At 40.3% G+C, this 18,600-nt stretch overlaps 1 protein-coding gene across 1 annotated transcript in view; it reads left to right on the top strand.

Moving 5' to 3' along the window:
- The window catches only part of Ca10 (carbonic anhydrase 10), a 520,463-nt gene that overhangs the window by 230,338 nt on the left and 271,525 nt on the right, over positions 1-18,600 (top strand). The window contains exon 4 of the mRNA XM_052197168.1: positions 647-789. Within this exon, the coding sequence (XP_052053128.1) occupies positions 647-789 (143 nt within the window). The remainder of the gene's footprint in view (positions 1-646; positions 790-18,600) is intronic.

The following is an 18,600-nucleotide window of genomic DNA, read 5'->3' as shown; positions in this document are numbered from 1 at the left end:
TCTGTATTTGATGCATATTTTTCGCTGTCTTTCAAATGGTCATGTTCATTCTTCAGTTGCTGGAACATTAGGTTAATCACACAATGCTGAACAACAACAACAAAAAAAAAATGATAGAGTCAAGTTGCCAAGCTCCCGTCTAATTTTGATTGGGGGGGGGTGTCATAAAAATAAACCATTCCCTCAGTTAGGCCTTGACAGCCCACAGAAAAACACCTTGTATGTGTCAAATGACACTTGCTTTGATAAGCTTCAAGACTGGATACTGTTGATTCTCACATCATTCCTGTGAAGAGGGAAACAGAACATCCACTCTGGAGTTGTTAAATACTTGGTGTACTTTGAGCTTGTGGCAATGAGGATATAACTTAAAAGTTCCTACCAAAGCATGAACCCCAAAAAAGAGGTTACAGGATGCATGAAGTTAGAAAATCTGACCTTCAGAAATCATGACTACAATATTGGAGAAATTGACCAAAATCAAGGCCTGGGAAAATACCATTGCAACACCTTGAGCTCTCCCTACTTTGTTGAAATATCAGGGGGCAGTCTTTGTTTTACCACCTCATAACTTAGATTGTCTTTTAAGACATTATTCCCCCACCCTTCCACCCAGCCTAATTCTGCAATTTCATTTTGTTCCTAGTTCCTTCTTTCTGGGGATTGGTGAACTCGGCTTGGAATCTCTGCTCTGTGGGGAAGCGTCAGTCCCCTGTCAACATAGAGACAAGTCACATGATCTTCGACCCCTTCCTGACACCTCTTCGCATCAACACTGGGGGCAGGAAGGTAAGCTGCCACCTTGCTTCTGTGAGGATGGGTGACGTTCATTGTGGAAGCTGGGCTTCTGGCTCTTAGTCTCTGTGAGATGTGATGCATAGCAATAATCTCAGGCCTCAAAATTACTCTGGACAAATACAGGTATGTCCAAATAATGTTACTTTTTCTTCATAAAATTTGAAAATTTCCTCTCATAAAATACGTCTTATAACTCTAGGACCTGAAGAGATCAGGAATGGCACAAGACACCCAAAGATCAAGTTCCCTGCACAAAGGTGATTTATTTGCCTCAGAGAGCCAAAGGGTATGGAATAAGAGACAAAGACAGGAGACAGAGGATAAGAGAGAAGGGAAAAGGAACAAGAGGGTAGGGGAGAGACAAAGGACTGCCTCTGTATAGAGAAGAGTCAGACTTGGCCCATAGACAAATGGCAGTTTGTAAAGAGAATAGGGAAACCCCATACTAGGATAAGGTGTTTAATTTTAATTGGGCATGTTAGTTAAGATGGCCAAAGAGGGACTTTTGACGTCTGAACTTCAGTACTTTGATAGCTGAACCTTGGTGTTCAGCCTCAGGTGGGAGGAAGTAGCCAAATAAGGAAACAGACCTTGGTGACTAGCTTTAGGAATATAATCTAATGGTTTACCAAGGCAGAGGGAACAAGAGAGAAGGGAAAAGGCTTCCAGAGCCATGGTTGTCGTGCTTGGGACTGTTAGAGCCCTTCAGGACCCCAGGAGTTGCTTGAGATCCTATTCCTTGGTTCCCCATGAAGGTCAGTTGAGCATAGTTGACTCACCTATCTACCATGCTAGAAAATTCCTCATCTGAGACTCTTCACTTCGTCTTCATTTAACTGCACCAAAGCAGAAGGAATTTATTTTAACAAAAGTAAAATCAGACGTTTATCATCCTGGGAAGGAAAACAAACAACAACCCCCTTCCGATGATTTATAAGAAAATCAATAATTAATCTTCCTAGGGGCATCTCTCTGGCTAAGAATCCTCCCTTCTGTCCATAAATGCTGAGCTGTGCTTTGTGAGTCTTAGACCAGAATCACCCTGCCCGGAGCACCTCCTTAATTTGTGAAGGGCATGGTGCCTTTGGGGGCCACTCACTGCTAGACTCTGGTATTTTCTTTCCACTTGCTTCTATTTCACTATCTTTTACTGTTGGCTAAGATATTAGAGTTGGGGGAAATGCACACACAGAGAGAATTAATTAATTAATTAATTAATTAAAAGAACAAGAAAACAAAACCATTATAATTGTTCTACTGGCAGTTTTATCTTACAAAATCTAAAAGAAACTTAATCTAGCTGGATATACACACCACACAGTACACAGACTACTTATCTAATATTTGCAAATGCCTATGTTTCCTGGTCAGCATTTAGAAGTGAAAGTTTCAGTTTAAATAGACCTTGAATTATCTTTTTCTTGATGGGGAGGATGACGGGGGCATAACTGCATCCTAGACAAACAGTAAAATAAATGAAACCACCCAGTGCAGAATGAGGTTGCATAAAACGCCTGGGTTTCATAAACCACAGGAAAGTGGTCAGCCATACAGAAGCTTTAACTTCTGCACTGGGTGGGGTAGAAGACAGCAATGGGACACCAAGTTCTAATGCTAGTAAAGGAAATGGATATTTTCTGAAGAGCTGCAGAATGCTCAGTGTTTCAGTCGGACAGCTATTTCTCCTCCTGGGTTAGGTCTATTCAAATATTGTCTCAGTTTACCTACTGTGATCATTTTCCAAATTATTGGAACTGGTTTCCTCATTTCTTTCTCAGCACAGTCATTGTTGGTATCAATGAAAGATGCTGGTTTTTATGTCCAGACTTTGCTGAATGGGTTTATAAGAATTTTCTGATAGAGTCTTTGGAGTCTTCCAAGTATATGATTATGTCATATACAAATAAAGATATTTTGACTGATTCCTTTCCTACTTATTGAATTCTCTTGCCATATTGCTCTAGCTAAGACTCCAAGCACAACTCTGAAGTAGTAGACACCTTTGGCTTCTCCTTGGTGTAAAACAAAATGTTTTTAGTCTTTCTCAGAGTCTAATGTTGACAATAGATTTGTTGCATATGATGGAACATATAAGAAGGAAATATAAGGGGAGGCATTAGGGAAGGACAGAAAAACATGGTGTTTTTTCACGAATGCAGCAGCTAGAAGTTGTACATGTTTAGGGGGAGATACTTAGTAAAGGCAGAGGTCCAGTGGAATAGGACAAGCATGCTCAAGTGACAACAATTTGCATATATGAACAAATCATAATGAAACCCATTAATTTGTATGCTAATTAAAATACTAGTTTCAAAATCAGTAGGCATGTGTAACTGAATATCTTCAAAGGGTTTTTAGATAAAGTATGCATTGAGAGTAGAATGGGCAAAATGGCAACTTGACACAGAATTAACTCATATTCTACCTTTTGTCAGGTCCTCTTAGAAGAAAGCAGTGGTATGAAACAAAGAGAGGACCATTTACTTAAAGGGTATTTAGAAAGAGGAAGTCTGTGGCTGGGAAATAGGCTCACATTAAAGGTCCCTCAAATGTTAGGATATTGTTGTGGATCTGGTCCTTTCCTTTGCTTATTTTCCAGGAAGTGTTTTGTTTGGTTGGTTAGTTTTTTCCTTTACCTTTTCCACTTCAGTACATTGTGCCTGTTCCAAATCAATTTGCAAAGGCATCACAGTTTGTGATTTGGGGGAACATTTGCTTTGACAATGAAAATATTTATATCTGGCATGATTTGTGTTGTCAGGGGTCTGATGAGCTCAGAGCTGCCTGGCGGTGCCCTTTACATTCATGTAAGGCAGAAAATAAAAATATAGATCGTGGCAGGAGATGAAGCACCTGAACTTGACAGACAATAGCTAAATTGTGTCTCAAGGTTTAGAAAGCTGGCGTTTAATGGTGTGTTTTGGAAGTAAGGATTCAACACACTGCTCTGATTTTAGAGTTTTGCCTTAAAGAAATGTCCAATTCAAAAGGTTTGAAAAATCACCCTGTTAGATTGTTCTGTAGAATTGGGGGCGGGGGGAAGGTACCACACTTTGAAGGTTGAGATCAGTTGGATGTCAGTAGGTTAAATGCACCCCAGTAAGTGTGTTTCTTGTTACATTTTCATCTGTAGACATTATTCTTTCTGGCATTTAAATGTGTCTTTTTGCACAAAACCATGAAGCGGCTCTGCCAAAGCCCCAACTTGTCTTTTTGTGTTTATTTTAACATTTCTGACCTGACATGGAGCTTGGATGGATGGGATAAGGGTTTTTATTAGTATAGGCAAGAGCTGAAAGCATCCGCAAGATAAGAACAACCAGGAATAATAGCGATTAGATGAGAATCAAAATGTTCTATAACTTGGTTATAATAGGGAACTTTTACTTATGTGTGTTAATACATGTGTGTGCATGTTTATGCATGCACATGCATGTAAAGGCATACATGTGTGCATGTGTTTGTTCAGGCCAGAGGTCAATCTATGGTACCATTTTCTGGGAGATGCCTTTCTTGTTTTATAAGACAGACTCACTGGTCAGGAGCTAGGCTGCATGCCTCATAGATTCACCTGCATCTATCTCCCCTGCATTGAGATTACAAGCATGCATGGGCACACCAGTGTGTGTGTGTGTGTGTGTGTGTGTGTGTGTGTGTGTGTGTATGTGTGTGTGTGTGTGTGTGTGTGTGTGTGTGTGTGTGTGTGTGTTTTAGTTCTGGGAGCTGGATTCAAGTCCCTTTGTTTGTGCAGCAAGCATGCAAGCATTTAACCTACTGAGCTTTTACCCAGTTCCTGAGAATATTTTTTATTATGTAATAGGTTTTTTTCACCTCTTGATGTGCTTATTCAGTGATATTTCTTAAGAAATAATTTTCTTAACCCAAAATAGCTTAGTTGGGAGAGTCTTAGATTGAAGAAATAGTTTTCCTTTCATGAAAGGTAGTACTTTTCCATCTGTCTCGTCATACCTGATATGTACAATTTTAAAATATGAAACCAAAGTAACTGCTGGTTGTCTATGGGTATGAAATACCAGATTCCAGTGACTAGTTGGACACTCAGGGTCATATAAATGGCTCCAGCTTAATCAAAGACTAGGATCACACAAATGGCTCCAACTTAACTCTGTGGATCACAGGCAAAGCCTAAAGACACGGGATTGAGACAGAAGCCAGTAAGGAGGAAGGGACACTGAGGACAGCGAGGGACACTGACAATGCCAAGAGACACTGATGACAGCCAAGGACACTGACAAGGATGAGGGTGATCAGAATACATCGTACAAAGACATGAAATTGGCAAAGAAGAAAATTAATGAGTGATTTTTAATACAATCCCCCTAAACATGTTTTGACCTAACAGATTCATTCTAGATAAAGTTACTTAATCAACTCATGTGTTGAAAAAGAGACTGGCAGATCATTCAAGACATCAAATCCACTTCAAAGCATGTGGGCAGGCCCCGATAAAAGTGGAATCTCACAATTAGAGATGGGTAGTGGGAACAACCAACCTCATTGTTCAGCTAGAACCCCTGCTCGACCCTCGGAAACCCTGTCTGCCCGCCACCCCTACACCAGGCCCCAGCCCTACCTGCACTGGAAAAAAAAAAAAACAACTCTGAGCAATGGAATGGTGCTAAAGCTACATTCGGCATTTTTGGGAGCCTATGCAACCCACCTTTTAGACACAGCAAGCCAACTTAAGTGCCTGCACAGGGCCTCAGCTTTTGATCATACTTGGGCACAGTCCAACTCCTGACTGACACACTATCATCCTCTCTCCGCTAAAGTCTATAAAACCTCCCTGCCTTAGCCTAGACATGCAACTTCCCCAGCCTGGTTCTTTGGTTCTTTGGTGAAGGTGCCCAAGAATATCACCAAATAAACCTGCATTTATCTGCTTTGAATCTGGTCTGATCTGGCCTTTTGACAGTGTCTTTTGCCTTACAGAAACTTTGTAGTTTTATGAGGTCCCATTTGTCTATTCTTGATCTTAGAGCATAAGTTATTAAGCTATTGGTGTTCTATTCAGTCTTTTCTTTTAACTGCTTATTACTTAGATTTGTATGGGTCAAGTCACCACAGACATGAAACATGCAAAAGGATCTTTTCAAATCACCAGCAGTCCCAAAATGAAGTAGGGGAAAGAACTTACCAAAACCACAGGGAGGGAGGGAGAGAGAGAGAGAGAGAGAGAGAGAGAGAGAGAGGACCTTTAGTGGAGATGTGAATGGCTTCGTTGTTCACCTTTGCATTTTAAATGCACCCACAAACTCATCTTCTGAAGTCTTGTTTCCAGCTGTTGATGATATCTTGGCAAACTGTGGAAACTTTTGGAGTTAGAGTCTAACTGATGGAAGAAAGTAGGTCACACAAGGTCAGCCTTTTTGAGTGTTGCCCAGCCCTTGTCTCCTGCATGATCCTTGCTTCCTGATCCAGCCTATATGAGCAGCCCTGACACATACTTCTCTTAGCATGAGTTGAGCTGTGTCATGTTTTCCCCATGATGATGGGCTGGAAACTTTTCATGACCACAAGCCCAAATCAATCTTTCCTTCTTTAAACTCCATAAGTACAGGGGTTACTGTCATGCAAAATTAACGTACCAATGCAACCCATAGAGGTGGAACTGGGGAGTGAAGAGCCTGACCAATCTCCCTGCCTTCCCTGTTTGGGCAGATCCCATTTGGAAGGAAGCCAAGGAAGATTGTTGATCCAGTGTATGTAAAGCAGCTTGCAAACTACAGAACAAGGAAAGGGAACCAAAAGGAAACAAATGGCACAAAGCACGAGTGTCTGTGTCACCCTGTCTAGACGTGTTTCCTATGAAGAAAATGGAAGTGGAAGGGAATACAGTCCGCCATCACCTGTAAATTGAACAGGACCTAGGGAAATGGCTGAGGTTGTAAAAATTACCTGTTATACAGCATTAGGACCTCGGTCTGACTCCTCAACACACACATAAAAAGCCAGGTATATTTACATGTGGCTGCAATTCCAGCATTGTGGGTGGATTCTGGAAGCAAACTCAGCTGAAATGGCTTGGTGCGATGCTATCCAAAGCAATAGAAGAAAGTTCTTGGTGCTGTCTTCTGCTCTCTCTCTCTCTCTCTCTCTCTCTCTCTCTCTCTCTCTCTCTCTCTCCCTCTCCCTCTCTCTCTCTCTCTGTTCCTCCCTACCACTCCCACTCTATCTCTTTCTCTGTTGTGTATATGTGTTTGTCTTTTTTGTCTGTCTTGTGCACATGCGCCCACAAAACACACACACACACACACACATCAAACCTTTCAATGTGCTATATTCTACACTTGCAATCCATTTGCACATCTCCTTTTTGAAGACAAATCTGTATATACTTTCTGTGTCTCTCTTGTATTAAGTGAGACTATAGTGCTATAGTACATTTTTTTTCTCATTGAATATATTTCCCTGGAGTCAGGGATTCAGCAAAAATTTACCCTTCACTTGACATGATTCCAAACTTTCTATTCTACCTTCTTAATATCCTCTCCCTATAACTTCAGTGCCACCTCCTCTATGAAACTCCCTCGATCTCTGACTGAGGATGAAATCATTCTTCATTTTGCTTAAGTACTTCACTAATATTTCCTTTAGGACTTGCATTATCATCTTTAGTACATTCGTCCTTCTTGGGATTCATAGATGTTCATATTTTCATTTTAGATCCCTATGATTGATTGGTGTAAGATTATCATTGATTGCCAGTGAAAAGGTTTATGTGAAATTATTCAAGAGTTATTATGATTCAAAGTGGGAAAAATATGGGATGTATCTATAACAAATGGAAACAATGTCATCCACAGAATCTGCCAAGGAAACTAAACTTAAATAGTTGTCATGAGATATTGAATAAGTTAAAAACATATGGGCTGAGAATTGCATTTGTAGGTAAAACCTTCATCACTCTCCAGTGTTTAAATTTCCCATGAAGCTCATAGCCCAATGGAGCTGGCTACAATTAATTGTTGGTATCCATGGCATATATGCATTACTGTGTCCTGAATCCTTTTTTGTGTGAGCACTTCCATTCCACCAAGAAAAATTTATATATACACATATATGTGTGTGCATGTGTTTATAATTTTTTAAATTTCCATATAGGCATAAGTATGAAGAGAAAATATAGATTTATAAGAGTTTTATGGCAATAACTTATTTTTAAAACTATTTGATATAATAGTGAAATACACTAAAAGAAGTAAAATTATTAACACGTTAACCATTTGGGCATTAATTTTTATGGGGGAGTAAGAAGTTGTGTTAGTTAAACAACCAAGCTTAATTGAGGTCTTAGAATAAGAGACGACACTAAAGAGGCAAATAGAATGAAATAAAGCCTTCAGAAAGGTCTTTAAATGTCAGACACTCTGACCCCATTAAAAGAGTCAAAATTAAAGGAAAGTGTAAGGGCAGATCAGATTTCATCTGAATATGATACTGGGGTGCTGTTTTTTATTGTGTAACTGGTGGTAAACCTCTACAGGCTACAGATCTCACCTATATAAAACTCATTATGCTGCTCTGAAACACCACCACTGAGACGCTGATATGGAAATGGTATGTATATGGCTTTGTGTGTATTTATTATGTAGAATAGGTCTTTAGTACCTGCCCTGCTGAACAACTGCTTTCACTTTTTACTCATGCATATTTTGTGGATTTGACACATCATGATCTCCTTTCTCTGATGAAAGCAATAAGGGGTCTACTTACTGAAATCTAGCTTTAATCATAAGGAACAGGCAAGCAGTGTTGGAGTAGACAGTACAGGTCTGTGATCCTAGAAGGCAAGGTAGTCAGGGTACCAGAAAATGCTATGCTTTTAGTCAGATGTGGATACAGAAACTTCAAAGGGCAGAATATTAAAAATATCATACTTAAAACGGAGACAGGATCTTGCGGCTTCATAGAAGATGACACTAGAGGGTTGGCAGGCTCTTAAAAAGAAATTATAGTAATGTGATTGCAAGGACTGATAGCACATAAAGGATCGGGTGGGAGTGGAAGGTATAGAAGTGGCTGCATGGGGAGTTTTGACAGGAATAACGTTTCTGAATGGCATGTAAGAGATGTGAAGAGCCGAGGAGGAGGAAGGAGGCAGAAATGACTCATGCAAGCAACCTCACAGTGAATAAGGTCCGGGATAAATGGAGGCTTGCAGAAAACGAGGAAGAAGCCGCAGTTAGAGGAAGGAGGAGCCCTGAAACCAGATAGGTTTCCACTGGGGGAGGTGATGTGGACAGAGGGCCATAGGTAAATCCTAAGACCTGGGTTTGAATGTCATATTGCCACCCATCTGGCACATGTGAGAGCTTGCCTTCTCTCAGTTTCATGAGTCATACTAACACCTTTTACAAGGGAAAAAAAAACACTAGACAGGCTGGAATGTAAGCTATCAAATGTCAATAACTAATCGAGCGCATACTCTACAGCTGTTATTTGATAGCATAGATGCTGTCATGGATGTTAGCGGAAAAAGACAACTTAGTCACATTTGAATTTCTCTGTCAGAGATGCTACTACTCATGATAGAGTTGATCTTACCCTTGCGGTAAGATCTTTGGCTAATAAAGAATTCAGAGATACCTCACTAATATCGCCCAGCCCTAGAGAATGAAGGTCCATGCACATGAAAGGGGACATTTCCCCCTCGTTATGTATTTCTAAAAAGAGTTGCAGATCTAGGCTGAGCGGGATTGGCTGTCAAATTAGTACGTGTGAGAAATATAGGGGAAGCTCATGGGCGGCACACTTGTTCTGAGTGAAGAGCACAGGAAAGACGCCAGGAGAACTCAGCATACTGTTTAGGGAATGGAGCACCGCTCCCTATAAGAGCGGGGCCATAGATGTGACCCTTCACTGAGAAGGGACAAACCAGAAATCAGAACCTCCAATGCTGGGGGTAGGATTCACTTCTGGGAAAGTCATCAAGAGAGAAAAGTAAACAAGAAAGAGAGCAAAGTGAAGACAAGAATCCTGCAGAGACTTGATATGCCAGAGTGATACCCAGGGTGGGGGTGCAGAGAGGACCCTTCCCAGAGGAGAAGAGGAGGGTCGGTCGTGGAGGAGGTATGCTGGGAGGGGGTAAACTGGGAGGAGAAGGGGACCAGATATTTGGATGTAAAGTGCATAATGAATTGAAGAAACATATATTAACCAAAAAAATGTATGTTGTACTTTATGTTTTGTCTATCTTACCTTCCCATCCATTTATCCATCATCCATCCATCCATCCATCAATCTATTCATTCATCTTATCTATCTGTTTGCCTATCTATCTATCTATCTACCTATCTACCTACCTATCCTCAACTTGTCAGAAAGGAAAATATCTTTAGTCATTTCATCTGCCTGATAACTGACCTTTTCCCATGAAGCCTCCAATATACAGAAGTAGTCCAGTATTTACAAGTGGTTTACGCCAGATTTCAGTTCAAAACAGGAATCAGATCTATGTGAAAATTAAATGGTCCTCTGTTACACTGAGACCACAGAAAATAAGAACTCTGACAAGCACAAAGGGCTACTTGAGATTGTAGAATATGCTGGATTCAGATGAGATCTTTGACTTCATCCTTCCCATATGGAATTCTGTGACCCTATATAGTGATAACAGGGCCCATGAAATGCATTTTCCTGAAGCTGTCCCTGAAATAAGTATATAATGACGATGTTACCCCTTCCTTAAGGAAATTCCCTTTGAAGCACTAGTATGGGCTTGGAAGAAATTTGCATTGCTCACTTTCAATCCCTATCAAAATTGCTTCTCAAAGTTGGTATTGCAGAATGCTGTGCTTGAGCATATTTTTCTTTGGGTTGCCAAGAGTGGACAATTTGGGGCAAAATGAATGCTACACAAAAAACAATTCAGATTAAAGATAAAGAAATGAGGCCAAGGTAATTGTGTTTGTTCTTGAAGCAGTGCTTCCAGAAGTGCAAGTTCTCAGTGGGTACCAATATATTAATGAAAGATGTGCCCAAGAGGGAAGACTCAGATGCTGTGTTCAAAGTCAGAATATAGTCTCAGTGCAAAGTTGCTCTGTGATGGGTACCATTGCCTTCCCAAGGTTTGGGCTAAGGATTGCTACTCACTGTCTTGGCAGCTCCTTACAATGTTTACCTTTTGATAGCATCCAGGAAATCAGTGTAGTCATTAGGCAGGTCTCCCAAGAAAACACCTGGCTGCTGGCTTTCATGGCTTATAAATGTATCTAATTCTCATTCTGCTCCTCTGGTGAGCAATCAGTCATTTTTACTTCCCTTCTCTGTTTCTTGATCCTTCATTCCTTCTGTGCGTCTCATCTTCTCCCCTGTCACTACACTATTTCTCACACATCCATCTCTTTCTTCTCTAATATCCTCTTGCTTTCTCTTTCATCTTTTCCAAACTCTCTTCTTCCTTCATTTCTGGTCATGAAAAGATGTGACCAAGGAAACTGTATCTCCTCCTTTATGCATCACAATGGAATGAGTTCTTTTCTTTCACAGAACATTGTATGTAACTAAACATGTGAAGAACAATAATTGTGTAGCGTGAGAGATGATACTTGAGTGGGAGAAATTCAACTTATCCAAAACTAAGCATAATTTCTTTCAGATAATATGGTAACTATTAATTTAAAATATTTAATTTGTAGGCAGGAAATATTTTGGAATGAATAGAATCTAAGGAGAAGTATATTTACATAGCCATCACATAACACAGCATTAGGTTCCTGCATATATCATCCCACAGGTGAAACTAGCATTTTATAAATTAAATAGCCTTTATAAATAGGGAACAAATCAGGCTGGAAAGAGGGTCCAAAGTTAAAGGGGGTCAGCTGTGCTTCCAGACAGTCCGGTTTCTATTCCCAGCACCTGACTGTTCATAACTGTCTATAACTCCAGAACCAGGGGCTCTGAAAACTTCTGGCCTCCTCAAGGGGCAGATATGCACATGATTCATTGACATCATGCAAGATACATACCTATTAACAAAACTAAATAAAATTAAAAAATGAACTAAGCAACAAAATGTGTTATTCAGCCACTCTACTTGAGCCTCAACTCCCCTACCATCCCTCTACAGAAGCAAGGGAACAGAAGGAGATAAGTGTGTCTATAGCCCATTAAACAAACTTGTCCTATTGTTTTTTGACATTATAATTACATCAATACTTCTCCTTGCTCTCCCTCAAACCTATGACCTTTTTTCAATAAGGTTTCAATGTGTTGTTACCCCCACACATATACACATATATAAACATATGTATTTCTAAACAAATAAATACAACCCTCTCAATCAATATAATTGTATTCGTATGTGTTTTCAAGGCTGACCATGTAGCATTTGACAACAAATGGTGTGAGTCCTCAACTCTACATATAGTATATTTTTTTATAGTTTTCTTCCAGTTATCATCTCTCTAAAGCCAAGGAGAAGTAGTTCTATAACAATCAAGATAAGGAAAAGTATCTGGATCCAGCTGTAGTGGTGCATATCTGTAATCCCAGCGCTCTAGAGGAAGAAGCAGAAGGATCATGTATTTGAGGCCAGCCTAAAATACATAGTGAGATCCAGGCCAGCTTAAGCAAGAATTAATCTTAAAAAGATGGGAAAGAGAGAGGAATGGAGAGAGAGAAAAGAAAAATGGTAGAGTACCTGGACAGCAGCAGAAATAGCCACTGGTAAAAAGATTTAAACTTTTTATATTAAAAAAATGCTATTTATTCTACATGTATTCCAAGAAAGCTCTGAAAGGCACCAGTCTCTTCCCAGAAAGCCTGATTGTTTGGATGGATTAAACCAGAGAAAATGTTCCACATGAATTGTAGACACTTAGGATCTTATTAAATGGTACCCAATTTCTGGGAAATATTTGAAAAATGCAAATAAAAGTAACATCCTCATAAACAAAGCCCCTCTACTCTCTGAGCAAAGCAGACAGATAAGGACTGAGGGATAGAGAACCAGACTGATGCTGGAAAACCTGGGGTTGAAAAATACAATTTTGAGCCAGACAACACAAACAACCCAGCATTGGAAAGGCTGTCAGACTAAACTTACCTATGAAAATGGAATGTCATGGAGATAAAAATTTGCCAATGCCAGAAGAAAGATTAAGAGTAAGGAGAGTACCAGCCCACCTCGTTGTAGTCGGTTTTAGCATCATTCTTACGTTGTAAGATGGTGGAAACAAGACCCGAACTCCAAATGACGTCAAGATTAGCCATTCAGCACAGCAGCTCTATGCACAATATCTGTTCTGTAGGTCCACAGCTTCGTTCTGATGATGTCAAAACCTGCTGTTTTGGCTTAGACCTTTCTCGTGTGTAACATTTACTACAGCATTAGTTGTTTCTGGCCCATAGCCTTGAAGCACATAAATTCTAAGTAATTCATAAAACAAGTGCATGCATGCATATAATGTCATCTGATGTGGATGTGATCTCATTTTTACCAATAGGTGACTACACTTTACTGAGGTGTATCTGATGGATATCTCCCAAATTAGTAACATCTCCCTAACCCCCCCCCAAATATTTTTATAATAGTAAAATGAAAAAATGCTATCACATCTAAGAACCTGAGTTTCCTTATTTCTACTTTCCCCTGTAATATTCAGAAATTTACATTTTAAAAAAATGTATGTATGGGGATTTTACCTGCATATGTATCTGTGTACCAAGAAAATTCTTGGTACCCATGGAGCCAAAAGATCCATGCAAGGCATGAGATCTTATACAACTAGAGCTACAAAAGTCTGTAAGCCACTACGTTGGTGCTGCAAGTTGAACTTAGGTTCTCTAGAAGAGCAACCAGGGCTCTTAACCACTGAGTCATCTCTCAGCCTCCCAAAGAGTTACTTTTTTTATTGAAATAGACATTCTTCATTTACCTGTTAACCAACTATCTATGTGCATTGGTTTCTAGTACAACCAATACACACAACTGGGGCTATCAGGAAGGAGAGAAGTCAGTGTTCTTTGAAGCATGCTGCTATTTATTACTTGGCTTCTAAATAAAATTGAATGTTAAAAAAAAAAGCCAGAGTGTCTGTTGATTATCATTCTGAAATTATTAGTCTGGAATTATTCATTCACAGTGTGTAAGATAGGATATCGTAAGATTTGGCAGAATTATCAATTCAAAATTAGTGTTGTCTCACTTTTCCCACAGTCTGATGCTTTATAGAACCAGTTTACAGCAATGCTGTAAAGAACTCTCCTCAGGAGAAAACTGCATGGATACAGAGGAAGTGAGTCCGGAGAAAAGTTAAGGAAAAAAAGGCATTCAATCCAAGTCCAGGCAGAGTGTCAATGCACAGCCACCTCTTGAGTGTGAATATTATCATAGAGCTACGATCCCCCATGCCGAGGAGCTAGAGAGCGCCAGTGTATTCTATGAGGGTGCAATACCCATATGATAGTATTTACAAGCCAGTGATATTTACATATGGGGAGACCAATGGAGTCTGTTATAAGTTTATGTAATTTTATAGTTTTCTTTTTTTCCCATTTTTCTTGATTTTTGTTTGTTTTGATTTTGTTGTTGTTTGATTGATTGTCTTTTGCTTCTTAATATTTTTCTATTTTTAAACTTTTTGAAATTTTTATAAAAGAACAGAGCATATTGTGATCCTAGCCCCATCTTTATGCCTCCCCTAGTCTTGCTAAGCACACTTTTTCTAGATTTGTTCCCTTCCTTTCTTCCTGTACGTTTTTCCTGATGCAAGTCTTGTGCAAGTAGGCTCATCTGGTGTGTGTTTGTGATTGTGATAGACACACTTCACCTAGAAGGCAGCATCTAATGGCACTCTTTCTCATCTTCTGGCTCTCGGTCTTTCTGCCTCATATTCGGTTATGGTCCCTAGGCCTTAGAGAAGGTAATATAAACATTCCACTTAAGGCTGAGCACTTGGTCTCACCACTTTGACCAACTGCAAGACCATATTAAATATTACCTTATGCAAAAAGAAGCTTCTCTGACCCAAGCTAACAGTAGCACTGAATGATGGATATAATCACAAATGTTATGAGTTTTCCTATATTCTCCCTTATTAATATATATTCTTCCCTGGAGCCTGTGTCTTCAGCCATAGACTTGTGAGCAGATTTATAGTACCAGGCCTCAAATCCAATGTGAAAGTGGTTCAGTATCCCCAAGAGTCATGGCACACCATTGCACCAGTGGGCACCTCTTAACTGTCACATCAGAACCACAGCATGCAGGGTTTTCAGAATGGCAATTGAGGACTTTTTTCCTCTAGCGATCTCGATGGCTCTATGACTTCCCTCTACTAGCAACCTAGAGAGCACCTCCCTTCTCCCTTTCTATACCAGCCAACAGAGAAGATGTGCCCAGCTCAGCTAGAGCTTGATTTCTCTGTATCCTGGATCCAGTGTGTATGATGTCCTCAGAAAGTCTTAACTAGAGCTGTAAGACAAGAAAAGCAAAGTAAATGACTAGCAACAGGAAAGAGAAATGCCAAGTGTCCTTGTTTATAGATATAGTCCTAAAGACTCCACCAGAAAACTCTCAGCACCGATAAACACATTGGGCAAAGTATTAGATACACAGTTAATATACATTGCTCCTAGCCTTCTTATATATTCATAATACACATCTGGAAATCAGGGGCCCGTCATTCACAGTCACACCAAAAGTAATTAAATGATCCTATGCCCATTTTGGGGTATCTTGCTACTTCTGTGTTCAGTGATATCAGGTTGGCAACTTAAACCCATCATGGCAAGAGTGTTCACGCCATAGGAATCTGTGAGCACTGCACATCCCATGGCATGTTTTATTCTGCCACGCAGAATATTCTGACTCAAATATCCCAGCACGGTACTGCTCTTAGGAATCAGGATAGTCCTCAGTTCTTACTGCACTTGATACTTACAAAGGCTGGGGAGCCCACCCAGATGAATCACCAATAATATTGATTGTAGCTAGAGTTGAAAAACTATTTTAGATTTATTAGAAATATTCTTACTGGAAATGCATCTAGGAGCCATGGAATGGCTTTACTGCAGAATGCTGCAGTGTGAGTCGCATACATCCCAGATCCAGCTTTCTCCGCCTACAGTTCCTGTGGCCTGCCTCGCAAAGTTTCAAGTGCATAGGGAACCTTTGATTCTATGGGAATCTCACTTTTCACACCTGGGCTCTAATTTCTCATTAAAATTTTCTTTATTTCTTTACCTCCTACAAGCCATAGTCCTCCAATATCTTTTCTAACTTAAGCTTTATCTACTCCTAACCTGGATGCTCCTGGGCTATTTTGTAACCTCAAGGGCCCACTCCGATCCCTTCCCAAGCTTCCGTTCAGTGACACTGTATTTCCTACAGCATGGCGTGCCACACTGTAAACACATGGTTTAGGCATGTTAGAAACACACAGAACAAAGAGGGAGGAATCTCTTGGAATTTTCTAAGCAAGTGATCTTTATCTTATACACTGTCTTTTAATGATTACTTCATATCTTTTGAGTCCAAAAAAAAAAAAATAAGATTAAAAACATTCTGAGGAAGTGGGGGAAGGACCCTCCACCAGAAAGCTTTGAGTCCATGCTGTTCAATCAATTGGAAAGATTACTGGGTATTTTCCTCAAGAGTATAATATATGACAACTGCCAAGGTTTCCTTTTGTGATTACAAAAAAAGGACAGATAGTGGAGCAAGCCATATTTCAGCACTGCAGGGATCTAAAAAAATGAACTGCTAAAAACAGCCCAGAAGGAATGAATAGCAATAAGACATCAATGTCATCCGTATACTGATTTGTGATGAATTTCCAAAAGGCTTAATGCTATGATGCTGTGATATATAGGGGCTCCTGAAAGTTAATGACAGTAAGTTATCCACTTGGAAGAATATAATGGGGAAAAGTAAGCGGCTGCAGATAATATATAAACAAGTAGCAGTATTAATGTAGTCACACTGTTTTGTGTGTCCTGTGTTGCTGCCCTCTATATCTTAGAAAGAAAAATGGAAAGCTACTGAAGACATGAGAAAGTCAAATGTTACACAAACACTGTGGCTCACACATCTGGGAAGGCTTTTAGTTTGCCTTAGAGAAGATGGGAACAATGAAAGGAAGAATGAATAAGTAGATGTTGATGGCCTTTGCAAGGTGAATTCTCTGATGCCTGCATTCAAGTGGGGGCAACAGAATCTGGATGAACTAATGGTGTCTGCCAGTTAAGATGTTGTCTGGTACTTGCACATGGATTTGTGCTTAAAAGAACTGACAGATGGTACAGAGGCTGTATGGGGATGTTTCATTTCAGCCTGCAGTCTGGTTACCTTTTGACCTAGGGGTGTGTGTGTGTGTGTGTGTGTGTGTGTGTGTGTGTGTGTGTGTGTATGAGAGAGAGACAGATGGACAGACACAGAGACACAGACACAGACACAGGGAGACAAGAGACACAGAGAAACCAGGCTGACCTCAAACTCATAGAAGTCTGTCTAGCTTTGCCTCCAAAGTGCTGGGTTTAAAGACATGTGCCAATTTTCAAGATGTTAATGGTAGTTGTGCAGCCCAGTACTATGCATGTTCTATCCTGGTGGACAGTGCTATAGGTTTGCTTGATTTCCTGCCTGTTAATCTCATCCCACACATGGTTGTCAAACATTCCTTAAATGCATTGATGAATTAATTTCCCACGCCCTTCATTCATCTTTAAAATGCCTAGCAGAGCTCTTGTCATCACCCCACCAGCTCTACAGTTCAAGCCAGAGGAAAGCAGTCTTGATATCTCAGACAGGGTGCCTATGCTTGCCCTCACTAGCAAGCATGGTTGTGTCTTCCAGGACTTTCTTTTCTGCTGTCTTTTCTATGTTATCATCTTGGTTTTCCACATCTGACATAGCTTCCCCCCCCCCATGAACATATGCTACACTTTAGATGTTCTGATAGATACCTTTCCAAGTTCCATGGAGCTCAGGGCCGATCATGAATTAACTTTTAATGCCACAAGCCTCAAAGGACTAGCCAGCATAAAGGGCCTCTGCCTGTTTCTCCTAGGCAGTCATCCTTGAAGTCATTTCATAGGATGTGTATAGTTTAACAGGACGGAAGCCTGACGTGCCTCTGCCATTCATTTCCCAGGCTGCCCTCACTTCTCTGTGGTTAGTAATGGTGATGATGAATAAAACTATTAGGGTCGTTCTTCTCCCAGTCCAGTGTTAAGACAGAAAGGAATGCAAGAGTGACCCTCCGTTCTCCAGTGTTACTAAAGTGTGGCAATCCTATCAGAGGCATGGTGTCCTCACAAGTACTTTGTGCCAGCATATCCAGGTCGTTGCCTCAGCCTAGCCCCAGGTTACAAATGCTTCCTGGAGGGTTGACCAAGGAGGAGACATGGTCTCTTCTGCTTCTCTCACCTACTAGCTTACTACTTTCCTCTAGCTGCAAAACAGGGCACGGTCACTCCCATCTGAGCAATAATAGTCCTGCAAGTCAGCTGAGGGCCCTCTGCCAGTGCCTGAGGGATCTGAATGTCCTGGCAGGACAGTTTTGTTTTTCTGGTTGTTGTTTGTTTGTTTGTTTGTTTGGGGGCTGGTATTTTTTATTTTTATTTATTATCTCATAGAAACCTCTGACCAAGAAAAAATATTAATCAAGATCCCTGGGGACTTATTCAGAAGCCATTTGAGGGTCCTTGCCAGGTTAGGGCTCAAAAAGTTTTCAGTCACTAACAAATGGATGCTTGCTCTTAGGTATACACCTATAGCATCTTCTGTGCCATGCAATCCAACTGCATCTGTCTCTTCAAGTACCAAACACT

The sequence above is a fragment of the Apodemus sylvaticus genome, chromosome 10 (assembly GCF_947179515.1).
Source record: "Apodemus sylvaticus chromosome 10, mApoSyl1.1, whole genome shotgun sequence".
NCBI classification, from domain to species: domain Eukaryota; kingdom Metazoa; phylum Chordata; class Mammalia; order Rodentia; family Muridae; genus Apodemus; species Apodemus sylvaticus.
The sequence above is the reverse complement of the archived record's forward strand: the minus strand, read 5'-3'. Positions and strand labels throughout refer to the sequence as shown.